Source organism: Lepidochelys kempii, chromosome 5 (genome assembly GCF_965140265.1).
Source record: "Lepidochelys kempii isolate rLepKem1 chromosome 5, rLepKem1.hap2, whole genome shotgun sequence".
NCBI classification, from domain to species: Eukaryota; Metazoa; Chordata; order Testudines; family Cheloniidae; genus Lepidochelys; species Lepidochelys kempii.
Genome location: NC_133260.1, coordinates 51934042 through 51961832, shown reverse-complemented (window position 1 = coordinate 51961832; position 27791 = coordinate 51934042). Strand labels below are relative to the sequence as shown.

Below are 27791 nucleotides of genomic sequence, written 5' to 3'. Positions count from 1 at the left end.
CATCGGGGTCATCACTGACAAAACCATGAGCATGCCAAAACAATGTTGGTGAGGCCAAGCCGGGGCTATCAGGATGACCTTGTCCATGTCCTGCTTGATCTTCATGAGGACTTTGTGAAACAACTGCACCAGCAGGAAAGCATACATCAGAGCCCCCGACCAAGAAAGCAGAAAGGCATCCAACAGGGAGCTCCTGTGGACCCCCCCGAAACGAGCAGAACCGTTGGCACTTCCTGTTCTGGCAAGTCACGAACAAGTCCACCTGGGGAGACCCCCACTTTTGGAAGATCTGGTCGACCACATCAGGGTGGAGAGACAACTTGTGGTAAGTTCCTCTGAGGTGATATGCTAATACGTTCCTGGTTCCGGGGAGGTGTGCTTCCATGAGATGAATGGAATGCTGCACACAGAAGTCCCATAGTCTGAGGGCTCCCTGGCAGAGGGCTGATGACCTGGCTCAGCCCTGCTTGTTGATATAAAACATCATGGCAGTGGTGTCCGTCAGGACTTGAACCACTTTGCCTTGTAACTGGGACCAAAAAGCCTGGCAGGCCAGGCTGGGCAAATTGCTCTGAACTCCCTGACATTTATGTGGAAGGAGTGGTCAACCCCTGACCAGCAGCCCTGTGTACTGAGTTCGCCCCGGTGGGCTCCCCACCCTAGGTCCGAGGCATCAGACACCAGAATCAGTGATGGGAATAGGACCACGAAGGGGACTCCCTGCAACACTGATGCAGGGTCCAGCCACCTGGATGCGGGGTCCATGCCAGTGACACCTGGATGTGGTCCAGGACCTTGACTACCTAGTCCAGGTCATGCCCTTTGGGGATGTAGACCGACGCCAACCACGCCTGCATCATCCGGAGGTAGAGCCAGGCATGACGGACCATGTAAGTACAAGCAGCGATGTGGCCTAGCAGCCTTAGGCAAGTGCGGGCAGTGGTGAGCAGGTGGCCCCTCACATAGGAGATTGTGTCCGACATGGCTCAGAAACGGGTCTCCAGAAGGAATGCCCTGGCCCACATGGAATTGTGAACCGCCCCAATAAACTCTATCCATTGCACTGGTACGAGAGTCAATTCCTTTTCGTTCACTAACAGGCCCAGGTCACAGCATGTGGTCCATACCAGATCGAGGCTGCTCTGTACGTGATCCCACAATCTGCCCCTGATGAGCCAATCTTCGAGATAAGGATTGACCTGGATCCCCCGACGCCTCAGATAAGCTGCTGCTGGAGCCATGCATTTTGTAAAGACCTGAGGGGCTGAGGAGAGGAAAAAGGGGAGTGCCATGAACTGGAAATGGCACTGGCCCACCATAAAATGGAAGAACTGTCTGCGTCCTTGGAAGATAGAGATATGGAAATAAGTGTCTTGCAAGCTGAGAACAGCATACCAGTCTCCCAGATCCAGGGAGGGACTGATGCAGGCCAGGGATACCATGCGAAACTTCAAATGAGGTACTTGTTGAGTCGTTGCAGGTCCAGAATGGGACGTAGGCCCCCTTTTGCCTTCGGAATCAGGAAATAGCAGGAGTAGAAACCTTTCCGCCGCATTTCCTGAGGGACCTCCTCCACCACTCCCAGTTGCAGGAGGTTGTTTACCTCCTCAACGAGGAGTTGCTCATGAGAAGGGTACCTGAAGAGGGATGGGGAAGAGGGTAAGTAGGAGGTGGGGTGGCCAAAAACTGAAGGGTGTAGCCCAGCGACACAATTTCTAGCACCAATAGTCCGAGGTGACTCTTGACCAGGCTGAACGGTAGGGATGGAGATGGGTGTGGAAAAGATGGGGCAGATCCAGGGAGGCAACTGGGGTGTTGCTCTCGAGCACACCTCTAAAAGCCCGCTTCTGGCCCCTATGGTGTTTCGGTGAACCAGATTGTGCAGGTGAGCAGGAGGAGAAAGGGCGGCGGAGACTGAACCCAGTGTCCCTTCTCCTTATAGATCCCTGCTGAGGCTGCCCAGGCTTTGGTGGTGGGGGCGGCCTGAATGGCCCACAGGTTAAAATTATAACACCCCAAAAGGGCCTGGTGGTTCACTACCTGGAACTGGAGACTGACAGTGGAATAAATTTTTCTTCCAAAAAGGTCCAGTCTCTTGGTTTCTTTATTCTTGGGGGTGGAACTGGCAGGCCCCTGCCTGTCCTTTTCATTCGCCGCTAACATGACCAATGACCCCGGGGGCAGGTGGGTATATAAGTATTCGAACCTGTTGGTGGGGACAAAATATTTTTTCTTGGCCCTCTTTGAAGTGGGTGGGATGGAGGACGGGGTTTGCCAGAGGGCTATGACGATGTTCAGGATCTCTTTGTGCACCGGGAGTGCAACACGTGCGAGGGTGGATGTGGAGAGCACATTGATCAACGTGTCCAATTGCACTGCCATCTCTTCCACCTCAAGGGCTAAATTGGCGGCCACCCATTGGAGCAGGGATTGGTGCTCCTTAAAGTCATCTAGTGGGCTAGCACAGGAGGGCCCCGCCACCGCCTCGTCTGGAGAGGAGGACGACTGAAGCACTGGGGGAGGGCCTGCGGCATCATCCCCTGCACGGTGGGCACCTTTTGCTCACCACAGCACCCGCCTGCGCTTCCTGCAATGAACCCAGTGCCGCCGGTGCTGATTGGGGTTTGTCGGATGTGGCAACCAAGGGCTGGTGAGACAGGGGCATCAGCATTATCAGCACACCACAGGCTTTCCAGTATGGCCATTGCATTGGCCACTGGCCCTGCTGCCAGGTCAGCATCGCTGCGGTGGATGCACCCTCCAGAGCCCAGTCACAATGGTGCTGTCTTGGCTAGGGGTGAAAATCCCTCTCCGTGTTGGAGAAATCCTCCTCCGGTGACCAGGGCAGGGCCATCGATGTCTGGGTCTGGCAGCTAACCATCACCATGGTTGACCGGTGCCTCGAATGGTCTGACTGGTGCCAGAGAAGGGGGCGCGCTACTGTGTTAGCAGAGACTGTGTTCGCAGAGACAGTGACTGTCAGTGCGAAGACAACCGGTGCCAACCAGCACCTCCCTCTGGGTGAGGCCCGGCGCGAAGGATGAGGCCCAGGAGTGCGGTGCCTGCGACCTGTAGTGGTGAACTAGCGACCTGCACCCAGGACACAACAACAAAGGATTCTGCCTTGGCTGCAGAGACCGGCAGCACTCATTCACCTTCTGGGAGGCCTTCACAGCTGGCTTGCCCTCGTAGGGACACTTCGCCGGGTCCATCGCCGCACGCAGTGCCAGCTGCAGCAGGAGAGTATGTTGCTTTCTGGGCACAGGGAACTGAGAGGGCATTGACTGCACCATCAGCCTGGGTCCCCTTACCACTCACTGGAGTCAGTGGTGGATCCCTTAGAGGGGGTAGTAGGTCCCCCAGGGGCATGCCCCCTTGCTGCTCTGGTGTGTGTGGGCGGCCAAGCAGGGTCCTTTGCCCAATGCCCGTGGTCTGACTTGCTTGGTGCTGGGTCCCTCTTCTCATTCTTCATCTTGGGCACTGGCAAAGGGGATCAGTGCTGGGAAGAGCCAGATGCCGGGGGTGTGCTAGGCACCAAGGCAAAAGTGCTGGGTGTTGTGTCTGGGTGGGCCAGCTCCCACGCTGGGCGAAGAGCGGCCTCCATAAGGAGGGCCCTTAAGTGAATATCATGTTCTTTCTGTGTCCTGGGATGAAAGTTCTTACAGATGTGACACTTCTCTTTAACATGGGTTTCCCCCAGGCACTTCAGACAGCTACCATGCAGGTCATTAACAGGCATAGGTCTGTTGAAGGGCTGAAAACTCAGAGACTGGGGCATGCCCCACCTGGGTGAAAGTCCCTGCCAGGACCCTAACTGACACAGTACTTAACAGCTACTTACTAACTAATCTACTATAAACAAACTATTTACAGCTGGAACACAAGGTTCAAGGAGTGGGGTGGGGGGGACCCTGACCACTTGCGAAGCAAGGGAAATAGGCGCTCCAATCTACCACCACAGGCGGTAAGAAGGAACTGAGAGGGTGTAGGGCAGGCGGCACCTGATATACCGACGCAGGAGTGCAGCCAGAGCCAGCCCTACAGATACCACTAAGGCAAAAGTCTCTGACAACTGTAGACGTCGGCACGCACACACGTAGAATGGAATCAATATGAGCAAGCACCTGAAGAAGAAATTCCTCTTATTTTGCCAATAAAGGTTTAAGAGTCTGCTAGAAAAAGCAGAGCCCATTCTTGCTCCCTCTCTAGGGACTGGATGAAGAATGATATTTTCACCCTGTTTAAAAGAGACACTGTTGATTTGGAAAATCACATTTCCATCTGAAATTTTTGGACCTGCTGCTGTTGCATGTAGCTCTAAATTGACAGTAACTGAAAAAGATTAGAGGAAAAATATTTCTCTGTTTTTCATTTGCTTACACTCTGCATCAGACCAAGATTTGTTCCAGTAGGTTTTTTTTGATGGTCCCTTTCATGCACTGATCTGGGATGGGGAGAAACCACATACACACTCTTCCCCAGGCTCTCTCACACTGTTCATCAGGAACAGCTGCAGCAAAGCTTAATCATATAGAAACAAGAGGAATGTACATACCACAGTGAGAGAGGAGGGTGTAGAGGCACTAATCTTGGTGTTACTGCTACTGGGCCTGCATAAAAGACCCTTATTGAAACACAGCAGGGGACCAGCAAAACAACTACATTTTTTTTGAAGGGCAGAAAATGGATTTTTTTAAATCAAGTTAAAAAAAAAATCAAATTTACAGTGACCCTTTAAAAAAGGGACAGGTGCTATTTATTTACAGGCTCTTGAGACTAGAGTGGCTGAACTGGAGGACCTAAGGGAAACAGAGAAGAACATAGATGGGACTTTCTGGGACACCATAGAGCAGTCTGGCAGCCTCTGTGGTGTTGAAGAGGATGAAAGTCTTGGGGAAGGAGAACATCAGACTAGACTGGGGGGAAACAATCTCTTATATGGGACTTTTCTTTCCAGATGATGTCATGGTATCCTCTCACTCTGAGAATACCTCTCCAGGGGACGGAATCTCACTTATTAGGAAGGGACAGGTAATAATAATGGGGGATTCAGTCATTAGAAATATAGATAGCTGGGTTTGTGATGACTGGGAAAACCGCATGGTAAATTGCCTGCCAGGTGCAAAAGTTGCGGATCTCTTAAGACATCTAGACAGACTTATGTGCAGTGCTGGGAGGAGCCAGTGGTTGTGGTACATGTAGGTACCATTGACATAGGTAAAGGTAGGAGAGGGAGGTCCCAGAGGCCAAAATTTAGGCTGCTAGATAAGAGATTAAAGTCCAGGTCCTCCATGGTAGCATTCTCTGGAATGCTTCCAGATCCATGTGCAGGGCCAGTTAGACAGGAAGAACTGCAGGGTCTCCATGCATGGCTGAAATGGTGATGTTCAGAGAAGGGATTACTAGGAAGCGGAGAATGTTTTGGGAAAGGAAGGGCCTATGCAGGAAGCATAGGCTCCACCTAAACGAAAATGGAACCAGCTTGCTGGCATGTAAACTAGGTCATAGAGGAGTTTTTAAACTAAGGGCTGGGGAAAACAGACAGGTGCAGAGGAGCACATGGTTTGGACAGAGACATCACCAGGGGAGGATTTATTAAAGGGGATATTATAGAGCTTAGAAAAGAGGACAGATAGAATTTGATAAAGTACAGGTAGGAACTGAAGAGAAACAGTCAACAAAAAAGAGTCCCATTCTATTACATCACATGAAGGCAGACAACTAAATATTGACAAATTTTATAAGTACTTGTACACTATGCTAGAAGTCTAAATGCTAAGATGCGTGCACTTGAGTGCCTGGTATTAAATGAGGATGTTGATATAATAGGCATCCTAGAAACTTGCTGGAATGATAACAATCAAAGGAACACAGTAATACCAGAATGCAAAATATATAGGAATGACAGAGTAGGTCATGCCCATGGGGGAATGGCATATGTGTGAAAGAAAGGATAGAGTCAAATATAGTAAAAATCTTAAATGAATCAAACTGCACCATAGCTTCTATGGATAGAAATTTCACGTGTGAAAAATCAGAGTAAAGCAGTAAGATACTACCAACCACCTAACCAGGATGAGGATGGTGACTGTGGAATGCTCAGAGAGATTAGAGAGGCTACTGTGACAGGGTCGGGCCAGATGGCTACAGGAGAGTAATAGAAGGCAGATATATTAGCCCCAGATTAAGTAGGTCCCTTTTCCCTGGGTAAGGTAACAGGGAAGGTTCCAGAACAAACAGGAACCTTCTGGAGACAATTAAGACAGACAGACAGGCTGATTAGAACACCTGCAGCCAATCAAGAAGCTGCTAGACTCAGTTAAGGCAGGCTAATCAGGGCACCTGGGTTTAAAAAGGAGCTCACTTCAGTTTGTGGTGTGCGTGTGAGGAGCTGGGAGCAAGAGGCACTAGGAGCTGAGAGTGAGAACGCATACTGTTGGAGGACTGAAGAGTACAAGCATTATCAGACACAAGGAGGAAGGTCCTATGGTGAGGATAAAGAAGGTGTTGGGAGGAGGCCATGGGGAAGTAGCCTAGGGAGTTGTAGCTGTCGCACAGCTGATCCAGGAGGCACTCTAGACAGCTGCATTCCACAGGGCCCTGGGCTGGAACCTGGAGTAGAGGGCGGGCCCGGGTTCCCCCTAAACCTCTCAACTCCTAGTCAGACACAGGAGGAGTTGACCTGGACTGTGTGTTCACGAAAACGGCCAAACTGAGGGCTGCCGTGAAGCTCCAATGCAAACAAATCTGCCAATAAGCGCAAGACCCACCAAGGTAGAGGAGGAACTTTGCCACACTACAAAAACAGAAAACCCAATAATAATGGGGGATTTCAGCTATCCTCATATTGACTGGGTATATGTCACCTCAGGACAGGATGCAGCGATAAAATTTTAGACAGCATTAATGACTGCTTCTTGGAGCAGTTAGTCCTGGAATGCACAAGGAGAGAGGCAATTCTTGATTTAGTCCTAAATGGCACATAGGATGTGGTCAAAGAGGTGAATATAACTGAACCACTCAGTAATAGTGACCATAATACAATTAAATTTAACATTCTTGTATGGGAGAATACCAAAGAAACCCACCACAGCATCATTTAATTTCCAAAAGGGAAAATACTCAAAAATGAGGAAGCTAGTTAAACAGAAATTAAAAGGATGAGTCACAAGAATGGCTGTAAGTAGCATGGAAACTTTAAAAACACCATAAAAGAGGCTCAAACTAAATGTATGCCATTGCCACCACAGCTAAACAACTGAGTGAAAGAGGCTGTTAGAGATAAAAAGACATCCATTAAAAATTGGAAGTCAAATCCTAGTGAGGAAGATAAACAGGAGCATAAACTCTGGCAAGTCAAGTGTAGAATTATAATTAGGAAGGCCAAAAAAGAATTTGAAGAGCAATCTAGCAAAAGACACAAAAAGTAACTGCAGCATTTTTTTACATACACCAAAAACAGGGAAGCTGTCAAACAATCAGTGGGGCCACTGGATGATCAAGGTGCTAAAGGAGCACTCAAGAAACACAAGGCTGTTGCAAAGAAGCTAAATGAATTCTTTGCACCAGTCTTCATTGCAGAGGAAGAGAGGGAGATTCCTACACCTGAGCCATTCTTTTAGGTTACAAATCTGAGGAACTGTCCCAAACTAAGGTGTCAGTAGGGGAGGTTCTGGAACAAAATGATAAACTAAACAGTAATAGGTCACCAGTACCAGATGGTATTCACCCAAGGGTTTTGAAGGAACTCAAATATAAAGTTGCAGAGCCACTAACTGGTATGTAACCTATCACTTAAATCAGCTTCTGTACTGTATGACTGGCAGATAGCTAATGTGATGCCAATTTTTTAACGAAGGTTACCGAGGTAATCCTGGCAATTACAGCCCAGTAAGCCTAAATACAGCACCAGGCAGACTGGTTGAAACTGTGGTAAATAAGAAAATTATCAGACTCTTAGAGGAACATGATAAGTTGGGGAAGAGTCAACATAGCTTTCTTAAAGGGAAATCACGCCTCACCAATGTATTAGAATTCTTTGAGGGGGTCAACAAACTTGTGGACAAGGGTGATCCAGTGGACACAGTGTACTTTCAGAAAACCTTTGACAAGGTCCCACACCAAAGGCTCTTAAGCAAACTAATAGTCATGTGATAAGACGGTAGGTCCTCTCATGGATCAATAACTGGTTAAAAGGTAGGAAACAACGGGTAAGAATAAATGGTCCATTTTCACAATGGAGAGAGGTAAATAGCAGTGTTCCCCTGGGATCTGTACTGGGATCAGAACTGTTTAACAAATTCATAAATGATCTGGATGTACAGTGAGGTGGCAAAGCAGATGATATCAAACTACTCAAGATAGTTAAGTCCAAAACAGACTGCAAAGAGTTACAAAGGGATCTCACAAAACTGGGTGGCTGAGCAACAAAATGGCAGATGCAATTCAATGTTGATAAATGCAAAGTAATGCACATTGGAAAACATAATCCCAACTATACATACAAAATGATGGGGTCTCAATTAGCTGTTACCACTCAATAAAGACAAACTGAAGTCATTGTGGATAGTTCTCTGAAAATACCCACTCAATGTGCAACGGCAGTCAAAAAAGCTAACAATGTTAGAAATCACTAGGAAAGGGAGAGATAAGACAGAAAATATCATAATGCCATTATATAAAATTACAGAGAAGGGCAACAAAAATTATGAAGGGTATCGAACAGCTTCCAGATTAGGAGAGATTAAAAAGACGAACTGTTCAGGAAGAAAAAGAGACGACTAAGCAGGGAGATGATAGAGGTGTATAAAATCATGAATGGGGTGGATTAAGTGAACAGGGAATATCCTTCACATAACACAAGAGCCAAAGGTCACCCAATTAAATTAATAGGCAGCAGGTTTAAAAGAAGTATTTCTTCACATAACGCAGTCAACCTGTGGAATTCCAGGGGATGTTGTGAACCAGGGGATGCTGTGAAGGCCAAAAGTTATAACTGGTTCAAAAAAGAATTAGATAAGTTCATGGAGGATAGGTCCATCAGTGGCTATTAGCCAAGATGGTCAGGTATGCAACCCCGTGATCTGAGTGTCCCTAACCCTCTGACAGCCAAACGCTGGGACTGGACAACAGGAGTTGGATTACTTGATGATTGCCCTATTCTTTTCATTCCACTTGAAACCTCTGGTATTAGCCACTGTCAGAAAACAGAATGCCGGGTAGAAGGAGCATTGGTCTGCCCCAGTATGGCCATTCTTATGTTTTTATTTTTATTTTTTTTATGTTTCAGGCCCTAGGAAGTCAGTGACCCTCACTCACACATTCAGGCTGAATCTCATGACCTGATTTTATTTGGGATGGAATTAAATTTTTCTCCCAAGTCACATTAGCCTATCTGGAAAGAATATCAGTGTGTGGCAGGAGGAGGTCTACATTTCCCTGGGAAACAATCACACAGATTTATATCAACATTAGGAAGAGACAGGTCTAGGTGATATCACACAGAATATCAGAGTTGGAAGGGACCTCAGGAGGTCATCTAGTCCAACCCCCTGCTCAAAGCAGGACCAATCCCCAATTTTTGACCCAGATCCCTAAATGGCCCCCTCAAGGATTGAACTCACAACCCTGGGTTTAGCAGGCCAATGCTCAAACCACTGAGCTATCCCAGGGATCAATTGGGGGAAAGTTTAGGTGTGTGCCTGGAAATCTGAGGTGCACCAGACTATTTGCAGCTTTAGCACACTTTCATGATGCACCTGAGCTACAATGCCTGGAATGCTTGTTTTCAGTGTCACAGTTTCAGATGGAGAGTCTCTTGAGCTAGAAGCTAGTAATCATGGCCTCTGTTCTCAAAAGTTTTTCCCAGGTGAGGCTAAGGGCAGGGAACATATAAATTTATATTCCTATATTTTATATACACCATTACGCATACTGTGCTATGTAACATGAATACAGTGGCAGAGAGAAGGACATGCAGATAATTAGCATCTTTTCATTCTAGGGTGAAGAGGGTTGAGTTTATTAATATTCTATGCATATGCAATTGTCTAAACCTTTCCTGCAATAAATGTCACCTTGTTATTTTTCACTGACCAGTTCATAATTTTAATTGAATGTCTTTTAGAGAGACTAACATACACTTCAAACTGAATCACTATTATTTTCTACCTACATAACAATGGGAGAGTATTTCAGTCAATTAATGTGCATTATCGCAGTTTTGTTTACTGCAGCAAATGAAAATCCTCACATTTTAAACCATAATACCATGAGATACTGAAATTTCACAGACAGTGATAAGTTAAAATATTTATTGCCCTCAATTTTCTATATTTTAACCATCTGGCTTGTAAATGAGATAGTTATGTAAATTCTGTACCTTAAGCAGATGCAGTTTTCCTCCTGAACTTCTTGTACAAATTAAAAAGTGTTTTGTAAATAAGAAGCATTGTCTTTCTCCTTCTTTTTTCAAAGACAATGATCCCAGGCGAACTTTACTAAGTTTCCCCCTCTCAACTGAAGGGACTTGAATAAGAGAACCTGGTGATTACAAAAGTGAAGAATTTGCTGTAATTATAAAACTATTTAATAAGTGTTAATGTAACAGGCAGTCTATTCTGTACTATATATAAAAAGCATTTGTGCAAGTCATTAACTCCCACAGGAGTGCAGCAATACCTTGCTCTTAGAACAGAGACTAGTAATTTTTTATTTTTTTTAACCCTCTAGATTGGTTTTCACTCCCTAGATCAAATTCAGGGAAAAGTTGTACCTCTTTATACCAACAATAATTGCAACCCTATTTCTTTACTCACAGTAGGGCCACATGCAGCCAAATCCAACCTGCGGTAATACTTGAACTCCTGCCAGGGAGGTTTCTTGGAAAAATCCATGGGTAGTTTAAGTTTTATATCATGAGTCATTTGGTCAGATAATGGAGATTAGGTGGCAACGTAGCACAGTTTTCACTAATTTTGATATTTAGTATCTTTGCAAAATGAGTAATTTACACATCAAGGAGATGGAAGAGGGTAGGAATACGGTACAGTTGAAAAAGCAAGTGACAGAGGAGTGTAACTAAGATGGGCTTCTTCTCCTTTACTTTACTTTACACAATTCTCAGCCCTCCCAGGCCAAACTGAAGCCTACTGTCTGCAGACACAACTGCCACTGAATTCAATGGAGACTGTATCCTGTTATGCCAGCGTCTGAATCAGATCACCACAAAATTTCACATTGGTAAAAGTTACATTACTATGCCACTTACACCATCTTTAACCTGTTTTCTGACCAATTTTCACAAGACACCCAACTTACATCACCATTTGTGTCACCCATTTGTGACCTTTATGGGGTCAATTTTTTTCTTATGGGTCAAATGTACAACTCCTTATGTGTATCTGAGAGCAGTATCTGACCCAAAGTCTACACACATTTCCTGAAAGGAACTTTCAAAAGTTTATCCACTTAATTAATGAATATTAGCTTAAAATTCATTACATTATATTGGAAGGAAAATCATCTTGTTCACTCTTCATGTATAAAATGTTAAGTTAATAAACAATATATAAATGGAAAACAAATGTCTTACTGAGAAAGCAATGTTCAGTTTACATAAAATGTAGCTGAATACTTACCTTCCCCAAATACACATTTTACATTAATTTTAGACATAATATATAAAAAGCTTCTATAAACAGGCATAGTCAAATACACACTGGTAAAAGACAGAACTGTATTCACTAATGCCTATTTTATGTTTAAACTAGAGGGGTATGACAAAATTCTCACCATTGCAATAAAAAACTGGAATAAAGTCCAACTTTCTGAAGTTTTGCAGTGGCATTTTTTAGTTTCATGAAACGTTTTGCAGATTCATCTAGAATTCTGAGCAAAAAAATTGTGGCCTTTTTTTCTGGCAAACAAAACTGCCTATCTGTCCAGCTGAAAAGCTACTAAGAAGACCAGCTTTGTGTGTTGAATTTGGACATTCATTCCCTGACACCTTCCACCATTACCTTCCAAAACACTATGCAAGGATTTGCTTGAAGTTAAAAAATTTTGAAGGAACTTTCTATTCCAGGGCTTAGAACATGTTCTTCTTAGCTCCTAAAATTCAGGTTAGGATTTAATAGTAGTATTCATCTTATCCGTATTCTGCCTGGGGCAGAAGCAACTACATTAGGGTTATCTGTTATCACTTTGATTAAAGAAGTATTCATATTCACAAAGGGGTTTAGAAATACTCATTTTTTGCTGATGATATGGTACAACTCTTTGAGTAGTACAGTATTTAATAATGCCAAGATGGGCTGAAGATAGAGTATTTGTTAATGCCAAGTTGTGTTCCTGCAGAAATATGAAATGTTATTATATAAATATAAAAGTTACTGTGTGAACTTACTTTGCTGGATTAAATAAACAATCTAATATTAATCATATATTGAGTCAGTTCCCCAGCACATACTCTATGGTTCCCATCCAGCAAAGAGGCCAATTTCTTTTAGGGTTTTCTGTTTGGTGAATTCCTATTAACAACAGGAGCTGAGCATCTGTTTGCCACACATTCCCACTACAGATTTCCTCTTAAGGGGGGAAAAAACAAAAACACATATTGGGACAGCTCCTTATTGTAACAAGTGATGCTAATTTTGGAACACTCATTAACCCAAATTAATACAGTGGCATGCTTCTGTAGAATTTTCAGATCAATCCTGGGTATTTTAACCAGAAATACTTGAACTAAATGGTTTGGTATTGCCAAAATATTATTTTAACAAAATATCTGCAATTCAGGACAAACTAAGCCCTGGTCTACACTACAGGATTAGATCAAATTTAGCCGCGTTAGGTCGGTTTTATAATGAATGCGTCTGCACAAGCAATCCCATTCCGTCAACCTAAAGGGCTCTTAAAATCAACTTCTGTACTCCTCCCCAGCAAAGGGAGTAGTGCTAAAATCGACCTTGTTGGGTCGAATTTGGGGTAGTGCGGACGCAAATCAACGTTACTGGCCTCCGGGAGCTATCCCAGAGTGCTCCGATGTGACTGCTCTGGACAGCATTTTCAACTCTGATGCACTAGCCAGGTACACAGGAAAAGCCCCGGGAACTTTTGAATTTCATTTCCTGTTTGGGTCAGTGTGGCGAGCTCAGCAGCACAGGTGACGATGCAGTCCCCCCAGAATCGCAAACGAGCTCCAGCATAGACCAAATGGGACACTTGATCTCATAGCTCCAAGGGGAGAAGAATCTATGCAGGCAGAACTCCGATCAAAAAGAAGAAATGCTAATAAATATGCCAAAATCACACAGGGCATGATGGACAGAGGCTACAACAGGGACACACAGCAGTGCCGCATGAAACTCAAGGAGCTCAGGCAAGCCTACCAAAAGACAAAGGAGGCAAACGGTCACTCTGGGTCAGAGCCCCATACATGCTGCTTCTATGATCAGCTGCATGCCATTCTAGGGGGGGACCCTACCACTACCCCACCACTGTCTGTGGACACTTGCAAGGGGGGAGTCTCATGCAACACGGAGAAGGATTTTGTGGATGAGGAAGAGGAGGAGGAGGAGAATGTGCAGCAGGCAAGTGGTGAATCATAGAATATCAGGGTTGGAAGGGACCTCAGGAGGTCATCTAGTCCAACCCCCTGCTCAAAAGCAGGACCAATCCCCAATTAAATCATCCCAGCCAGGGCTTTGTCAAGCCTGACCTTAAAAACTTCTAAGGAAGGAGATTCCACCACCTCCCTAGGCAACACATTCCAGTGTTTCACCACCCTCCTAGTGAAAAAGTTTTTCCTAATATCCAACCTAAACCTCCCCCACTGCAACTTGAGACCATTACTCCTTGTCCTGTCCTCTTCTACCACTGAGAATAGCCTAGAACCATCCTCTCTGGAACCACCTCTCAGGTAGTTGAAAGCAGCTATCAAATCCCCCCTCATTCTTCTCTTCTGCAGACTAAACAATCCCCGTTCCCTCAGCCTCTCCTCATAAGTCATGTGTTCCAGACCCCTAATCATTTTTGTTGCCCTTCGCTGGACTCTCTCCAATTTATCCACATCCTTCTTGTAGTGTGGGGCCCAAAACTGGACACAGTACTCCAGATGAGGCCTCACCAATGTCGAATAGAGGGGAATGATCACGTCCCTCGATCTGCTCGCTATGCCCCTACTTATACATCCCAAAATGCCATTGGCCTTCTTGGCAACAAGGGCACACTGCTGACTCATATCCAGCTTCTCGTCCACTGTCACCCCTAGGTCCTTTTCCGCAGAACTGCTGCCTACCCATTCGGTCCCTAGTCTGTAGCTGTGCATTGGGTTCTTCCGTCCTAAGTGCAGGACCCTGCACTTATCCTTATTGAACCTCATCAGATTTCTTTTGGCCCAATCCTCCAATTTGTCTAGGTCTTTCTGTATCCTATCCCTCCCCTCCAGAGTATCTACCACTCCTCCCAGTTTAGTAGCATCCGCAAATTTGCTGAGAGTGCAATCCACACCATCCTCCAGATCATTTATGAAGATATTGAACAAAACCGGCCCCAGGACCGACCCCTGGGGCACTCCACTTGACACCGGCTGCCAACTAGACATGGAGCCATTGATCACTACCCGTTGAGCCCGACAATCTAGCCAACTTTCTACCCACCTTATAGTGCATTCATCCAGCCCGTACTTCTTTAACTTGCTGACAAGAATACTGTGGGAGACCATGTCAAAAGCTTTGCTAAAGTCAAGAAACAATACATCCACTGCTTTCCCTTCATCCACAGAACCAGTAATCTCATCATAGAAGGCGATTAGATTAGTCAGGCATGACCTTCCCAGGTTCTCCCCGGCAGCCAGGACCTTTTCATCACCCTGGAGCCAATACCCTCCCAAGGCAGGATCCTCTACCCTGAAGGTGGAGAAGGCACCTATGGCGAGTGCATATTTGTAACTACAGTACAGGGTTTAAAAGCAATAGTGTTTAATGTTTGATTTGCCCTGAAGACTTGGGATGCATCCGTGGCTAGTACAACTACTGTTAACGTGTCTGGGGATGGAACGGGAATCCTCCAGGGACATCTCCATGAAGCTCTCCTGAGGTACTCTGAGAGCCTTTGCAGAAGGTTTCTGGGGAGGGCTGCCTTATTTCATCCTCCATGGTAGGACACTTTACCACGCCAAGCCAGTAGCAAGTAGTCTGGAATCATTGCAGCACAAAGCATGGCAGTGAATGGTCCTGGATTTTCATTGCATTCAAGCAACATTCAGTCTTTATCTTTCTGTGTTAGCCTCAGGAGAGTGATATCATTCATGGTCACCTGGTTGAAATAAGGGAATTTTTGTAAGGGAACAATAAAAGGACCCCGTTCACGCTGCGCTGTTTGCGCTTGGCTCAAAGGGATCTTCCCATAGCCATGCGGCAGGGGGACGGGTGAAGGATCATCCCAAATAGCCTTGCAGAGGGGTGGAGGGAGGTGTGTGCTGCACATCCACCTGAAAACCACAGCCCCTCCTTTTAAATGGCAAACCCAACCAGCATTGCTTGCCATGGGAAAGGAGGAAGCTGCAGTTTGAAAACATTCCCACATGTTATGAAGGCATTAGAAGCCAAACCCACATGCTTTTGGCTTACCATGGCTGCCTGGAAACCGAATTTCTGTTGCCCAGCCATGTGTTATGTGTCTGGCATTACAGGCGCTCAATATAAAAGGCAAAATGCGACCTTGTACCTAAACCACATGTGCTGTCTGCTGTGAATTGGTTGATTCACTGTGAAAGGGTCTCCCTTTTGTTCTCAGAAATGCGTCATCTTAAATTTTACTCTCCCTTTTTATCCCCCTGCAGGTGCAAATGTTTCTATGCTCCCCCTATCATCTCCATCCCTGAGGTTATTGCAGATTAGAAGGCGAAAAAAACACACTCGTGACGACATGTTTCCGAGCTCATGTAGTCCTCCCATACTGATAGGACACAGCTGAACGCATGGAGGTATTCAGTGGCAGAGTCCAGGAAAGCATTAAGTGAGCATAATGAGAAGAGGCAGGACGCAATGCTGAGACTAATGGGGGAGCAAACGGACGTGCTCAGGCATCTGGTGGAGATGCAGGAAAGCCAACAAGTGCACAGACTGCTGCTGCATCCACTATACAACTGCCTGCTGTCCTCCCTAAGTTCCATATCCTCCTCAGCCAGATGCCCAAGAATGCGACGGGGGAAGGCTCCAGGCACCCAGCCACTCTACTCCAGAGGATGGCCCAAGCAACAGAAAGCTGTCATTCAAACAGTTTTGATTTGTAGTGTGGCTACAATAAGTAATGTGCCCTTGTCCTTCTCTCCTTCTCCCCTACCCTACCTGGGCTACCTTATCAGTTATCTCCCTCTTTTTTTAATTAATAAAGAAAGAATGCATGGTTTCAAAACAATAGTGACTTTATATCCTTTACCAGCTGTGATTGAAGCGGGGAGGGTGGTTGGCTTACAGGGAATTAAAATCAACAAAGGGGGCGGGTTTGCATCAAGGAGAAACACACACAACTTTCACACCGTAGCCTGGCCAGTCATGAAACTGGTTTTCAAAGCCTCTCTAATACGTAGCACGCCTACCTGTGCTCTTCTAATCACCCTGGTGTCTGGCTGTTCAAAATTGGCAGCCAGGCAATTTGCTTCAACCTCCCACCCCACCATAAATGTCTCCCCCTTACTCTATATACTCTACTATATTATGGAGCACACAGCAAGCAGTCATAACAGTGGGAATATTGGTTGTGTTGAGGTCTAACCTAGTCAGCAAACAGCGCCAGTGAACTTTTAAATGTCCAAAGGCACATTCTACCAACATTCTGCACTTGCTCAGCCTATAGTTGAACTTTTCCTTACTACTGTCCAGGCTGCCTGTGTATAGCTTCATGAGCCATGGAAGCAAGGGTAGGCTGGGTCTCCAAGGATAACTATTGGCATTTCAACATCCTCAACAGTAATTTTCTAATCTGGGAAGTAAGTCCCTTTTTGCAGCTGTTCAAACAGCCCGGAGTTCCTAAAGCTGCGAGCATCATGCACCTTTCCCGGCCATCCCACGTTGATGTTGATGAAGCGTCCCTTGTGATCCACCAGTGCTTGCAGCACCATTGAGAAGTACCCCTTGCAGTTTATGTACTGGTTGGCAAGGTGTTCCAGTGCCAAGATAGAGATATGCATTCCGTCTATCACCCCACCACAATTAGGGAAACCCATTGCAGCAAAGCCATCCACTATGACCTGCACATTTCCCAGAGTCACTATCCTTGATAGCAGAACGTCAGTGATTGCACTGGCTACTTGAATCACAGCAGTCCCCACAGTAGATTTGCCCACTCCAAATTTATTCCTGACTGACCAGTAGCAGTCAGGCGTTGCAAGCTTCCATGGGGCTATTGCCACTCACTTCTCAACTGTCAGGGAAGCTCTCATCTTGGTATTCCTGTGCTTCCAGGTGCGGGAAAGCAACTCACCGAGTTCCAGGAAAGTGGCCTTACATATGTGAAAGTTTCGCAACCACTGGGAAGATCTGCAAGATTATGCGGTCCCACCAGTCTGTGCTTGTTTGCCGTCCCAGAATCAGCATTCCACTGTATCAACCAGCCTCACTGCCACCAGGATGTCCCAATTGCCACATCCCATGCTTTCAGGAATGTCTGTGTCCATGTCCTCCTCACAATCATCCTCGTGCTGCTGTCTCTTAGCCAGGTTCTGCACATACTGCAATATAATGCGTGAGGTGTTTACAATGCTCGCAACAGCAGTGGTGAGCTGAGCGGGCTCCATGCTTGCCATGCTATGGCGTCTGCATGGGTAACTCAGGAAAAAAGTTGCTAAATGATTGTCCACAGTTGCTTTCATGGAAGAAGGGAGGAAGGGACAGAGGGGAGACTGATGACATGTACCCCAAACCACCCACAACAATGTTTTTGCCCCATCAGGCATTGGGAACTTAACCCAGAATTCCAATGGGATAGCTTCCCACAGTGCACCGCTTCGTGAGTCAATGCTATCCATGGTAGTGAGGACGCACTCCGCCGACTTAATGCGTTAAGTGGGGACATACACAATCGACAGTATAAAATCAATTTCTAAAAATAAACTTCTATAAAATCGACCTAATTTCATAGTGTAGACATATTTTTCTTTTTAAAATGAGGCTTTAAATCTGCATGCTGTTGCCGTTGCCTGATTTACAAATGCAATTCTGCTTTCTCCTGCTCTGGAGAAATAAATTGCCACAGTATTGCCAAGAGAGGAAGTTGGGCAGTTGGGAGGAGTGGATCTCAAGCAAGGAGTCTGGGAGCCCTGGAAAGAGCATGGCAGTTAATGGGCATTGGAGTAGCCTGTAGGTGGAAGTCACTGATAGAATGCATATTGGGACCCTCTAGGTGCTAGAGTCTATAGCAAGTTACAGTTTCAATAGCAAGGAAGTGGCAGAGGCAAACACAGGAACAGGAACCAGTTATCCTGACTCCCACACCTATCCACAGGTCCAGTCTGAATGTCCTTAAATGTCTTTCAGTAAACTAAATTGTGTATTATATTCTACAAAGGTGATGTTCACCCTGGGACAAAGGACTTGAATGAGGGTTTCTCCAACATTTATGTCTGTTGGTGGTTCTGTGTATATGGAAGCCATAGAATGGAGGAGCTTCTTCCCCTCTGTGTGCCATGAAGACTGTCTCCATGCAGGCCCACACAGACCAAAGCAGAGGGCAACAATGGGAGACAGACTGCAGAGAAAGGTGCCAGACTGGAAGCAGTGGCCAACAGCCAGAGAATCTGTACAGTATTGTGCCAGCAGAATCAATACAAGTTTCCCTCTTGCTTCTCTGCAAATGTATTCAGCATTGATCTAGAGGAAACACTTCTACAGGTTGAGAAGCTAGCTCATTCTCCAGACACATTCAGTCCTTGGTCTGTCTGCTGAGACTGCCAACAAAGACCCAATTAGCATCAACTGTTACAGGCTATTTTTGTGACATGGACAGCAGGAAACCAAATGATACAGAGAAATGAGGAGGGTTTTTTTGTTTTTGTTTCCACAGTTAATTTCTGATCTCTGATACCATACAATATCATGCACAGCGGATGATTTTACAAGATACGCGACGATGTAAGCTTTCAGATCAGAGATCAGAACCTAGTCTTTGGTGAGATAATTCTCTTGCATCATGCACAGTTTTCAGAATAACTATTCTTCTCCAGAAATAATCAAGGGTTTCATTGGCTTACTTAAAAAAAGAAGATGGGTTATATTCAATTCTTATTAAAAACACCATATGAGTAAATATAGTAAGACTTCTTCTCATGGTAGGTTTATTATATTTACTTTTTATTGACAAATTTCTAGGCATATAAACAAAACAAGATAAGCAATTACTAATGAAACAGATGAAATAATTCAGATATATACACCAAAATATTGTAAGTATACTGAAGAATAACATGGTTTATACAGGTTTCAGAGTAGCAGCCGTGTTAGTCTGTATTCGCAAAAAGAAAAGGAGGACTTATGGCACCTTAGAGACTAACCAATTTATTTGAGCATAAGCTTTTGTGAGCTACAGCTCACTTCACTGGGTGAATTCACACAATACTTAGACTAGTGTCAGTCAAGGAAGTTCATGTCTCACAACGGTTTTTGGCACTAGATACAATGAAAGATACAACTTCTTGTCCAATATATTTTGTTTAATATTTTTCTTGCAGATACTTCCCTAAATTTACATACACAGCATTTTTAGAGAGGCAGGTTTGGTGAGGCAATATCTTTTATTGGACCAGCTTCTCTTGGTAAGAGAGACAAGCTGTGGCGCTTATACAGAGCTCTTCTTCTGCCAGACCTGAAGCTGGTCTCTCTCATCAACAGAAATTGGTCCAATAAAAGATATTACCTCACCCACCTTGTCTCTAATATCCTGGGACCAACAGCATAGAATTATGCCAAACATCCATATTTAATTATGAAAAATCCTTCCAAAACCTACATAGATTTCAGAGTGACTGTTGTAATAAGAATCTTTATCTTTAATATCCCTTGATATTATTATCCCTATTTACTTGGTAAGGCCACATATTATACATACACAATACATTAGACTTCCAGAATTTATTAAACACACAAACACACACACACAGAGCAATATTCAAAGGGCTTATGTGCTTTTCACAGCTGTCAAATTTAGTTCTAAAATGTGTAATGTGAATCCACACCTCAGGCCACTGGTCTTAATTTTAAAGGATGCACCTAAATTGCATTCTTAAGTTTCCCTGAATATCACCTTTTTTTGGACTACAAAGATGCTTATGCATATGAAAAGCCAAAATCCTGCACTACAGATCTCTAGGTCAGCATAAAGATCTGCTTGCTTGGTGCTAATGATTCAGAGATAATCACTTACAAATATTTAGTGGTTTAACAAAAAATAAGTTTCATTTACCAATTTTTTCTTGAGTTTATTTTAATATTGTTGGCTTATCATTAATATAAGATCCACTACACTGATAATTCCAACCTGATGCCAACATTTTCCATAAAAGGTGCCATATTAAAGTTTTATTTTCATCAAGATTATGTGGAATTTTACCATTACGTCCATCATTACTATACATGAACCTCAAAGGAAACTCTTTCCAAAAATAATAATACAAAGGATGCAGTGTCTCTCTCATGTTGCAAACTCCTACATACAAGTGAATCTGTACTCTTATGCAGTATGCTCATTCTTCACAGTTTCTTTTTGCAGGAATGTTTCTGCGATGTACACTGAGCTTTTACTGTAGCCCAAAACAGTATTCTGTGAAACAAAATACTTGTCTTCAAAAACTCAAATACGTATATAATGTTGTCATACTGTAATATCTGTTCTTGGCCATTTGTCAGTGAAGTATCCATCTAGCAGCACAGGTTATCAAGAAATTAAATTATAGCATTTTGAGCTGTTCCCGAAGCACAAATGAAAAATGGGAACAGTAGACAGCTGTTTTCATTCCTCACAATCTCTCCACCATTTGACAAAGCTTCAAGTACTTCTAGCTTCTCTTGTGTTTTTGTCTGAATGTTGGCATCATCTGAGACTGCAACATCAATTGGCCAGACAGACCTGTTCTCCGTGGAGCTGCAGATAATTTCTGGTCCATTGAAGATGATTGTCCAGTCTGTATGTATGCTACTTTCCCACGGGTGCTTTACTATTATTGTGCTGCTGTTTTTCATGGCCCCTGAAAAAAACAGCACAGAAGTGGGGCTCAACTGTAGCCCAAAACTATTTGTCATAGGGGCAACCTGTCACTTATCGTATGTGGACATCAACCTTGTGACCCTGGGCACCAGCAGTATCATCTTTCCAATGATGCCAACATTAATTCTGCTGTTTTTAATACACACTTTTCAAAATTTTATATATACACACACACACATATTAAGAAAAAGCCTTACCTTGACGTATAAAAGTTTGGCTGGTATCTAGTAATATATCACAACCTTCTACTATCATTCTTTCTATGGCTAAATTTTTCCGGATATTTTCTGTGTCACTCACTTCATCATGCATCACCCTGTCAGGCACAGTACAAAGAGGATTTTTAATTCCCTGAAACGTATTTTGCAATATTCATATATATTGCTATCAAAGTAAATGTAAAAATCGCTAGCTTCCCCAAGAATTCACCTCAAGAACTGTCACACTTTGGTTTTTGATACAAGCTGCTGGTCAACATAAAGTAGTAATAAAAGTAGCTGCTAACAAGAAAAATAAGTTTTACAACCTTTGCTTCAACCTCCTCTCTTCATTCATAGATTAATTCCAGTCCAGGTACTCTACTTTCACCACTTCTGAAACTGCTCTCACCAAAGTCTTGAATGACCATATCTTGGCCAAGTCTCATTAATGCTATCTACCTGAGCTTTCTACAGCTACTAAGACCATCTTTCCTGTTCATCAGATCAGGCCACCCTCCTATTGGCCCTCTCTACCTAGTCAATTTAGGTCACCTTGGCCATGACTTCAAGGTCTTCCACATCTCTGCTCCAATTAGTAGCTCGGATCTTCTCTCATGGAGCATTTTGCACCTTTATTTACTCCAACCATGCCAGACCCAATGCCTTATTTGTTTCCTTCTCCCACCCCGCTCCCTATACCTTTTCCCTACGCATAGAGACTCCAATTCATGACTGCACTTCGGCACATGCTTAAGTGCTGCGCTGAATAGTGATGCTTTCCTGAATCAGAGTCAGAATGCCCTCCCTACTCCAGTCTGGCAAATCACCACCCTCTGAGCATCCAAACTTCTTGTAAACACATCCAAACACTTCTAAACCTCTGCAAAGCCCACAAACACCAATCCGCATAAAATGTCTTCCCCATTGGAGCTTTTACTAATCTAGGAGGTGAAGCACTAAGGACAACAGGGTTGGTAGAAAGCTGCTTGGGAGTTCTTCTATATAGGTTCTTATACCATTCTCATCACTGTGGTATCTGAGAGCCTTCCAGCAGTGCATTAAGTGATGTGACTAAATCTGTCTCAAGTGTTTTGTTCTTGTGATAGGCACTGTCTGCCCTGATAGTAGAGGGGGTGCAAGCAGCCTGAGCTCCTAATGTTGGCTGCCTAGTGAGTAGCTGGTGGGAGCAAACTCCTCACCTGAGGCATGGGATGATGCAGAGTCTGCTGCTGCTACCACAGACCTAGCCATAAGAGATTCTTCTGCCTATCCTGAAATGGGAAGGGGACTCTGCTTCTGTTCAGATGCCCTCAAGACAGGGCTATTTGAGTGCTCCATGAGGAGCTGAAGGCATATGCCTGAGTCTAAGGCAGAATATAAATTGAAAAAAACTCAGGAGCCAGGCTGTAGATGGAGTTCGGCTTGGTAGGGAGAAAAAACTCATGGAAACCAGTGGGGTGGTCTCTCTACCTAGTAAATGTCAACAGTTTCCACATGATAAAACAAACTCTTCTAACAGCTAAAAAGCTGCTTTGACTGGAAAATAGTGGCATTGTCACATGGGGAAATTCAGGAAAATTCATAATTTAGACTTTGTGCACTTTAGCCATGTATGTAACAGAAAGCTGTGTTCCCAAGAGAAAATGGCAAAATGTACCCCCAGATTTATGCAGAGAGGCAGTTATGAAAGTTTCAGGTTGCAGTGGAAGAGACTCACTTTGCAAAGATCTCAAGGGAGCAGTAATTCTGAAAATATATTCAAGCACTGTACCTAAAATATTTGGCATACATGGACCTTTTTAGCTGCCATCACATAAAAGAACATGTCAAAATTGATATTATCATTAATATTTATAAAAATTTACACAAATTTAGAACTGAGAAGTTTTCAAGACCCTGATCACTTCTGTTATTATTAATTATGAAATTGTTATTTTTGTTAACTATGGAAAAAACACGTGGTTTTTTTTTTTTAGTTAAAGACAAATGCTTCACTCATACCTAAGGCTGGGCAATTTTCATGGCAAAAAAAAAACAAAACAAAAAACCAGCAAAAATCTTAGCTTTGCCTTGGCAGAAAAAGAGACAAATTTTTAATTTAAAAAAATGTTAAAGGATAAAATAATTAATTGTTTCTTTATTTCAGAGCTTTCCTTTCAAGCTTAGTATATATATGGAACAAAACTTACCTTGAAAGTTCTTCTAGTTTAGATTTAGCAAATTCAAGGCTCTTTCTTTCCACGTGTTCATGGGGTGTGTGAGCCAGAAGTTCATGAAGAGTTATAATATATCTAGGAATCTTAAACAAATTAAATATAGCATCAGCATTTATGATAAACAATGACGCCAACTGAGCTCTGAAATTCTACCAGATTAGTCACTCACTGACGATATCCAAGTCCCTGCTCAGTTAGAATCTTAAAGTCCTCTACCAATTCAAGATGGAATGCTGAGTATAGGAAAAATCCTCAAAAAAATCACAAATTAGTCTGTCTATTTTTTTATTAATTTCCAGTAATACAAGTGCCTTTATATATATAGAATCATAGAATCATAGAATATCAGGGTTGGAAGGGACCTCAGGAGGTCATCTAGTCCAACCCCCTGCTCAAAAGCAGGACCCATACCCAATTAAATCATCCCAGCCAGGGCTTTGTCAAGCCTGACAAAAACAAAAAATATTCTAGTATAGATTTCTTATGTTGGGTAGATTTTTTCAGTTTGAACAAATTAAGGTTACCTGAGGTCACCAGTTCTATTTATCATGTTTAGGGCCCTACCAAATTCACAACCCTGAAAAACGCATCACAGACTGTGAAATCTGGTCTCCCCGGGAAATCCAGCTATTGTGGGGGGGGAGGGGGTCACAATATTGCCACCCTTACTTCTGTGCTGCCTTCAGAGCTGGACAGCTGGAGCGCATCGCCACCAGCAGCACAGAAGTGAGGATGGCATGGTATGGGGGAATTTTCACTTTTTGGGGGAGGGCAGGGCCAGCCTTACATGTGAGCAACCACCCAAGGTGCTGGGGTTGGGCTGAGGGGGCACTGTGGTCACCCCTTTCACACACACACACACACACACACACAGCCAGCCCAAAGCCCCTTTAGCTCCCAGGCATTGGGGAGAAGCAGAGCTGGGGGCGCCCTGGCTGGGGGCTCCTATTGTGTGCCGGGCTCCAGCTGCTAGTCCCAACCAGGCTGTGAAGGAATAGGACTTCCTTTTCCCCAGCACAGGCCGGTCCTGGGGCCGGGTCAGACCCACCTCTGCTGGCAGAAGGGAGGGTGGCAATACCATACTATGCCACCCTAACTTCTGCACTGCTGCTGGCAGCAGCACTGCCTTCAGAGATGGGTGGCTGGAGAGTGGCAGCTGAAAATCAGACCAATTTAAAGTGTTTCAAAAATTGAGGTACCCAAAATCCCTAGTCACTTTTGGAAATTTAGGCCTTAGGCAATGGAGCATGCCTCCCTTTCACATTCCATACATCTAAAATTCATAAGCAGAGAGATTGCAAATCTGCATATTATATACAAATAAAGCAATCAATAATTAAGATAACATCCCCTTTATGGATCACCAGCTGTTTTCGTCAATTCAGCAGAATAAATTTACAACATTTAAAAATAAGAGCTCACCAAAGACAAATGAGAATGCTACAGGTGCTAACACAAGTAAACCCTTTGGGCAGATGTGGCTATTAACTAGCATGATTATACAAATGTCAGTATTTTTATATCAGCAACACTTTCTTTTGAAAAACTATATAAACTAGGTTCAGGATTTTGATAAGTAAATAATTATGCCAAATGTAATTGCTGTAAAACAACCAGACTAGTGGTTTATAGAACCTTGCAAACAGATGAAAATAATTCATCCAATCAGATCAAGACATGTTAGCAGAAGTACAATAAACTTTTTTAAGTTGTTTGGGATAAATTCTTCACCACACTTAGCAGAAGTTGATCACTGAAAAGCATGAAGTCCTGTCAGGGATTTAATAACTGCTCCTCCTTGATTATCTGCCTGCTTCCAGCACTAGCTCGAATTACAGCAGCCTTGGGGCTGCTCTAACTTGCACTAGTGAGCTGGTGTGTGGCTCACTACAGACCTTTTCATGCTGTTGGAGCAGATCAAGATAGAGGATCTGCTTCTCCATTTTTATTTATTTATTTATTTAGGCACAATTCCTCCTCCCACATTCTTCTTTCCACATGTGCAAGATCCTGAATGCAATGGAATAAGTGTAATTTTGAAACTATCACTCCACATGCAAACAATATCAGAATAATATGTGATAAACAAATGACTAAATTAATTTTCATGCAAGTATTTTTAATTAAGCAATTAGTTACCTTCAACAGATCTTAATTTTTGCAACAATAAATGATGCAAATGAATTTTATAAATGTGCAATCACAAAAATGTAGAGACTACCTGAAACATAGGGTAAGTAAGGAATGTTTCCAGCATTCGCCCCTCACATGCTGGGTTGGCTTCATATTGCTTCAAGAGTTTGTCAAAATCTCTGTTTTGCTTACAGTTTGCCAGTACTTGTAGACTGTACTGATGATTCCGAACAAATTCTTGATAAATGTTCAGCATTGGCAGCAAAATATCAAATAAGTCAGCTAGAAAAAAAATCAAGACAACACTGTTTTTCTGGTTATCCATCTCTTACACAAAAAATTCTGTCAGCTCTATCGAAGCGGCATTACTATGATCAGCTCTATTTCCATTATATTCATAGAGTCATACAAACTTTGGTCCCCTCTCCTGACAAAGCATCACCATTTTGACCATATAGTAGCACCAGAATGATAATGGGAAGTTCAGGGACTATGCCAAGACTAATCTTTGGGCAGAGGCTGACCTCCTCCCAAAGGCTGACCTCCAAAAGGAGCCCTCATACCTCTGAAGAGCCCTGCTATTCCCCACAAAAAATACTGACAAATTGACACCCACAATTTTCCTCAATCCCTAATAATCATATACAATTATATGTATAGAGTTAGTTCTGTAAATGTATAGTACATAAAAGGGACAATTCATTTTTTTTTAAAAGTCACCCAATGGTGAAAAGTGACATGAAAATCTCATTGTCTGAATACAAGTAACAACAACTTACCTAAAATTAAAGTAGGCCAATTAGCTATTCTTGCTTTTAATCCTTGATGAAATATTTCATGAAGAAACATTATAGTTTCACTGAAAAAGAAGTATTGAAAGAATAAAAAATTCAAACCTTATTTTCTAACTAATAGTTCACAAAAAAAAAATCCTTTCCGATTAGTACTTTTGCACTATGTGCACTCACAATATTATAGAACTCAACATTTCTATAGCAACATATTGCATCTATTTTTTAGTATTTAATAACTAAAAATTCAACTTTTTTTAGGTACAAATCTAAGTCATTATAAAAACACCTAAAGCAGATTACAGGGATATAGTCTTTCAAATGTTCAGCTATTTTATTAAAATTGTTTATTAAATAACAAATTCCACATACGTTATTGAGCAGGTTTCAGAGTAACAGCCGTGTTAGTCTGTATTCGCAAAAAGAAAAGGAGTACTTGTGGCACCTTAGAGACTAACCAATTTATTTGAGCATGAGCTTTCGTGAGCTACAGCTCACTTCATCGGATGCATACCGTGGAAACTGCAGCAGATATTATATACACACAGAGATCATGAAACAATACCTGCTCCCACCCCACTGTCCTGCTGGTAATAGCTTATCTAAAGTGATCATCAAGTTGGGCCATTTCCAGCACAAATCCAGGTTTTCTCACCCTCCACCCCCAAGTGTAGGGGGGTGGAGGGTGAGAAAACCTGGATTTGTGCTGGAAATGGCCCAACTTGATGATCACTTTAGATAAGCTATTACCAGCAGGACAGTGGGGTGGGAGCAGGTATTGTTTCATGATCTCTGTGTGTATATAATATCTGCTGCAGTTTCCACGGTATGCATCCGATGAAGTGAGCTGTAGCTCACGAAAGCTCATGCTCAAATAAATTGGTTAGTCTCTAAGGTGCCACAAGTACTCCTTTTCTTTTTATTGAGCAGGTGTACCAACTGAAGGAATATTTTGGACAATGCATTATGTTAACTTAAACACAGCAGTAAGACATAGAAAGCCATATTGAGGTTTTGTCTACTTTTTCAAGTCTACATGGTGCCAGTATACCTTATTGCTTTTTTCTTCAGTGTGAGCTTTAAAATTGCCCATCTTAGGTCAATGACAATATAACTCACTAGAGCTATTTATGTGATAATGCATTTTGGTCTTGAAAGGAAACCTTGCAGGGCACATAAACAAAACTGCT

The 27791-nt window shown here is 43.4% G+C and overlaps 1 protein-coding gene across 2 annotated transcripts in view; it reads right to left on the bottom strand.

The window, feature by feature from the left end:
* Positions 1 to 27791, bottom strand: part of RASGRF2 (Ras protein specific guanine nucleotide releasing factor 2) — a 215838-nt gene that overhangs the window by 124833 nt on the left and 63214 nt on the right. For both annotated transcript variants that reach the window (XM_073344381.1, XM_073344380.1), the window contains exons 6-10: positions 26590 to 26669; positions 25899 to 26092; positions 23651 to 23760; positions 21459 to 21577; positions 10382 to 10542 (exon numbers count right to left, since the gene is read on the bottom strand). In XM_073344381.1, coding sequence (XP_073200482.1) covers positions 10382 to 10542; positions 21459 to 21577; positions 23651 to 23760; positions 25899 to 26092; positions 26590 to 26669 — 664 coding nt within the window. The remainder of the gene's footprint in view (positions 1 to 10381; positions 10543 to 21458; positions 21578 to 23650; positions 23761 to 25898; positions 26093 to 26589; positions 26670 to 27791) is intronic.